The sequence below is a fragment of the Populus nigra genome, chromosome 8 (genome assembly GCF_951802175.1).
Source record: "Populus nigra chromosome 8, ddPopNigr1.1, whole genome shotgun sequence".
Lineage (NCBI taxonomy): Eukaryota > Viridiplantae > Streptophyta > Magnoliopsida > Malpighiales > Salicaceae > Populus > Populus nigra.
This window is the reverse complement of record NC_084859.1, coordinates 16,990,062-16,993,944: the sequence shown is the minus strand read 5'-3', so window position 1 is coordinate 16,993,944 and position 3,883 is coordinate 16,990,062. Positions and strand designations below refer to the sequence as shown.

Below are 3,883 nucleotides of genomic sequence, written 5' to 3'. Positions count from 1 at the left end.
TTGAAAGAATGCAGCACCTTCCATATCATATTAATTACCCCCTTCATATACCACCTGTATCTATGTACCCGTAAAGGGAGGAAAAAAAAAAAAGACACTATCATACATACAAAAAACCCAAAAGAATATTTCTCATCTACCCAACCTTCAATGAAATAAAAAAGATAAATATCACTACCAAGAAACTACGTAGTAACAAAATAATTTAAATAAATATTATTTTTCAGTCATTGCCGCGTATTCTGTAGCTTGGGTCCGATCATTTTGAGCTCAAATTTCTTCACAGACCACGCGAGATCTCGCATTGTGGTGTCAAGAACGTATGGAACGTTTTCAAAGTTGATCTCTGTGACATTAAGCAGGTTCCGGCAAGGCTCACGCCTTTGTGCTATGGTTCCATGATAATGGAAATATTTGATCTTGCCCTCGGTCTTGTATGTTGTTTTACCGGCAAAGTTCTGGGACATGTGCACTCCGGTTGCAAAGACATTGCGCGGCTGGATTGCGTACTTTCTGTCTCTCCTTATGCCCCTCTTCACATCTCTGTAAACAAGCTTCTCGATCCCCCACTTTCTGTGAATCCAAGCATAATCACAAGACATGTTATGAAGGGAACAAGATACAATTCAATCAAATTGCAGTCATTTTACGACCAGTAACAACGAAATTCTAAACTCTGCATGCATCCGATATATCAGAAAGGAGGAACTAGACACATCAGTCATCACAGCATGAAAGCAATTCCTGAAATCAAGTTTCTCAACAGGGAGATCTTATGGGAACTCAGTATCATGATCAAAATCATAGATATTTTCGGTGAAGAGGTAAGAACCCCACATCATAACAAGTCCCAGCAGAAGCAGCCTCGGTATTGCAATCCTCTATTTCCCATCCATATTAACATCAATGCAATCTCACTATATTCTATGTCAGCATCGCTCACAGCTATCCAATTGATTTTCATTCATTTTCAAAGTTCATTTCGTCACCACAATCCAGTTTCCATTCCACAATGAACTCTTAACCTTTCTCTAAGAAGTGAACATCAGCGATCGAGCCTCAGTTTTTTATTATTCTTGGAAATACAATGACACTTGAACAAACACAAGATTGATAATAAAAAAAGAAATGACAAGCCCCAAAGTATAGTAATTACTAAGATAATATTGTTGGAACAAAATTCAAACCACCCCACTTCCACCTGCCCTAATACAACAACGAGAGAAAATCAAAGTTACGACACCAGAAGAATAATTCCAAACATGAGCAAACCACTGAATCATTTGTTTATCTGTTCAACATCAGTTCTAAAATGTTCCAATCCAGCAACCACCGCATTACAAATGGGTAAAGTATCAATACTATATTTCAAAAACCCAATAATGCTCTTAACATTTTGCTCAATCATTGGTTAAGTTAAAAACCCAATAAATACACGCGTAATTGCCAGAATGGAAAAGGAAAAGGAACCAAACAGCAAAACTAGAAAATTCAAAACAAGCTAAAAGCAGCCGACTGATGAGCTAATATCCCAAAAGCCTCAAGCAACCAACAATCCACCCCAATCTTTTAAGGCCTAGAACCTAATTTTCACCATATAAAAACTTCACCACTACTGTGCTAGCAGGACCTTCCTATGAACCTGCAGATCTCTGTTTTCACTCAAATATATATATCACAAATACTGGAACAAAAAAAAAAGAGACCCGTTTTGTAGTTCTGACTGCTTGAAATCAGTCGTGCTAATATAAAACTAAACTCAATTGTGCAAAAAAATAAAAAAAAGAGTGAAACTGGAAAGGGAGTGAGCATGGATATACCTGTAATATCTACCATAATCAGCAGAGAGGCAGAGCTTGCTACTCATAGGCATTTGCTCAAAAGTGAACTGGGTATAACCCGAGAGGGAATCCAGCACGGACTTGATAGTATTCTTCGGTGGCAAATAAATATACTCATCAACATCAAAAAAGAACATCCACTTAGCCATAAACTTATATCTATGCAGACAATCATTAACAACCATAAACTGATTATGGTAATACCCATCAAACCTCTCTTGTTCTTTTACATCTTGCAACGTAACATAACCCAATTCCATCCATGGCTTCAAGACTTCCAAAACCTCCTCATGAACCCCACCAGCATCATGTATCACGAAATGGGATCTTTCTCCAAATAATCTCACATGATAAGCAATCCATTCCCTCACTCTTTGTGGACTTAACCCACCATATAAAGGTGAGCCACAATACAAATAATCATATTTAGGCTTCGAACTAAAAACGGACATGTTTAAATCACCTGGAGATTCGTTTAAAACCTCAAATCTATCAGTAATGTTAAGATTTTTATCACCACCGCCTGATGTTGAGGCTTCCAAGAACAATTTCCCACCTGAATTCTCACCATTAACTGCCTCTGAAAAGGTACAATTCACTACAACAACAGTGTAAACACGACCATAGCCCCAGTCAGGGAGGATCCTGTAAGAGACGGTGGAGAAAGTAGAATTAGATGCAGAGGACGATTCAGGGACCCATTCACATTGGTAAGTGGGTGTTGAGTAGAGAAGGAGAGGTTTAGAAGCAAGGCCTATAATAGCAAAAGTGTTGTGTCCACCTCGGTAAGCACCCATGGTGATGAAATTATAAGCAGCTGAACCATAGGGGTTAAACACTCGCTTTATAACACCATTGTCAGCCACTTGATCTTTTTGAGGGGAGGGTGGAGATGGGGTTAGAGGTATGGTGGTGGTGGTGGAGTTGAGGGGGGCAATGGTGGTGGTGGTGGTGGTGGTGGAGTTGAGGGGGGCAATGGTGGTAGTGGTGGTGGTGGTGGTGGTGGTGGTGATTCTTGATATGCAAAAACGGAGATCAGAAGCAGAGATGGCGAAACGTGAAGGAAGAATCTGGAAAAGAGTAGCAATACTGCAAAGAACTAAAAGAGCTGTTAAAACAAGTTTAAGCTCTGCAGCACACGAGTTCATTACAACACAAGACACGAACATATTCCTCTTGTTATGCTCTCCCCCTCCAACTTTCTCTTTCTCTGATCTCTCTTTACCCATACTGGACGGACTTCTTTTATTCTCTCCGCGAAACACTTAAGATCAACGGGTTCTGCTTGAGAGAGAAGATAGAAAAGAGGTGACGACGGGGCAGAGAAAGCTAGCTAGCTCTCTTTACTCTTTTCTCTTGTTTCTTTTTTCAGTGCGTGGGACTTTTTCTGTCTGTGGGTGTTCTTATAACTGTTCTCAAGGGTAGATTCCAAATTGCTTGGCTGTCCATGTTAGGACATGATTGGTAGAGTGGAGGTAGTAATCTTTCTTCGTTGGGTGATTAGTTTATGTATTTTCTGAAATTAGAGTGGATTTGTCAATTATGTGGTTTGATTTGATTTGTACTCCGAAAATGAGAAGCTTCAAATTTGTTTGTAAATTCTAATTAATTAAAAGGCCAGATTATCCCGGAAAGATGGGGGGACAAAACACTCATTGTCAGTTTGTGAAAGGCAATTTTAAGGCAATTTTACGTTAATTATATATATATATATATATATATATATATATATATATATATATATATATATATATATATATATATATAAGACTGAGGGAGGGAGGGAGGGCATTGAAGAGAAAGTAATTAAAGAAACGTTGCAATTAGGAATTTAATCTTGATACGTATCACTTCTTGGCTTCTTGCGAGAAAATTCCACTTTTTTTTATAAAAAAAGAAAACGACTCGAAATCGAAAAGTAAGTAAGAAGAAAGACTCCACCAATGCAGATTCTAATTTGTGGTGCTATAATTTTCTATCTTTGGATCTTACATTTTTCTTTTAGGTCTGTTAAGTTTCTATTTCCTATATTTTTTTTCCCA

The 3,883-nt window shown here is 38.2% G+C and overlaps 1 protein-coding gene across 1 annotated transcript; it reads right to left on the bottom strand.

Moving 5' to 3' along the window:
• LOC133702176 (galactan beta-1,4-galactosyltransferase GALS3-like) lies at positions 1-3,327 on the bottom strand. The gene is made up of 2 exons (XM_062126432.1): positions 1,821-3,327; positions 1-573 (listed from the first exon to the last, which is right to left on the bottom strand). The coding sequence occupies exons 1-2, from the start codon at positions 3,068-3,070 to the stop codon at positions 228-230; spliced, it is 1,596 nt and encodes a 531-aa protein (XP_061982416.1). The 5' UTR covers positions 3,071-3,327; the 3' UTR covers positions 1-227.
• Between the last annotated feature and the right edge of the window lie 556 nt (positions 3,328-3,883).

What these genes read in the sequence shown, in the direction of transcription:
- LOC133702176 (XM_062126432.1), bottom strand. Translation starts at nt 3,070, where the DNA reads ATGGGTAAAGAGAGATCAGAGAAAGAGAAAGTTGGAGGGGGAGAGCAT. An exon ending in GATTATGGTAGATATTACAG is followed by an intron (nt 574 to 1,820) that starts GTATATCCATGC and finishes TTGGATTCACAG; the next exon opens with AAAGTGGGGGATCGAGAAGC.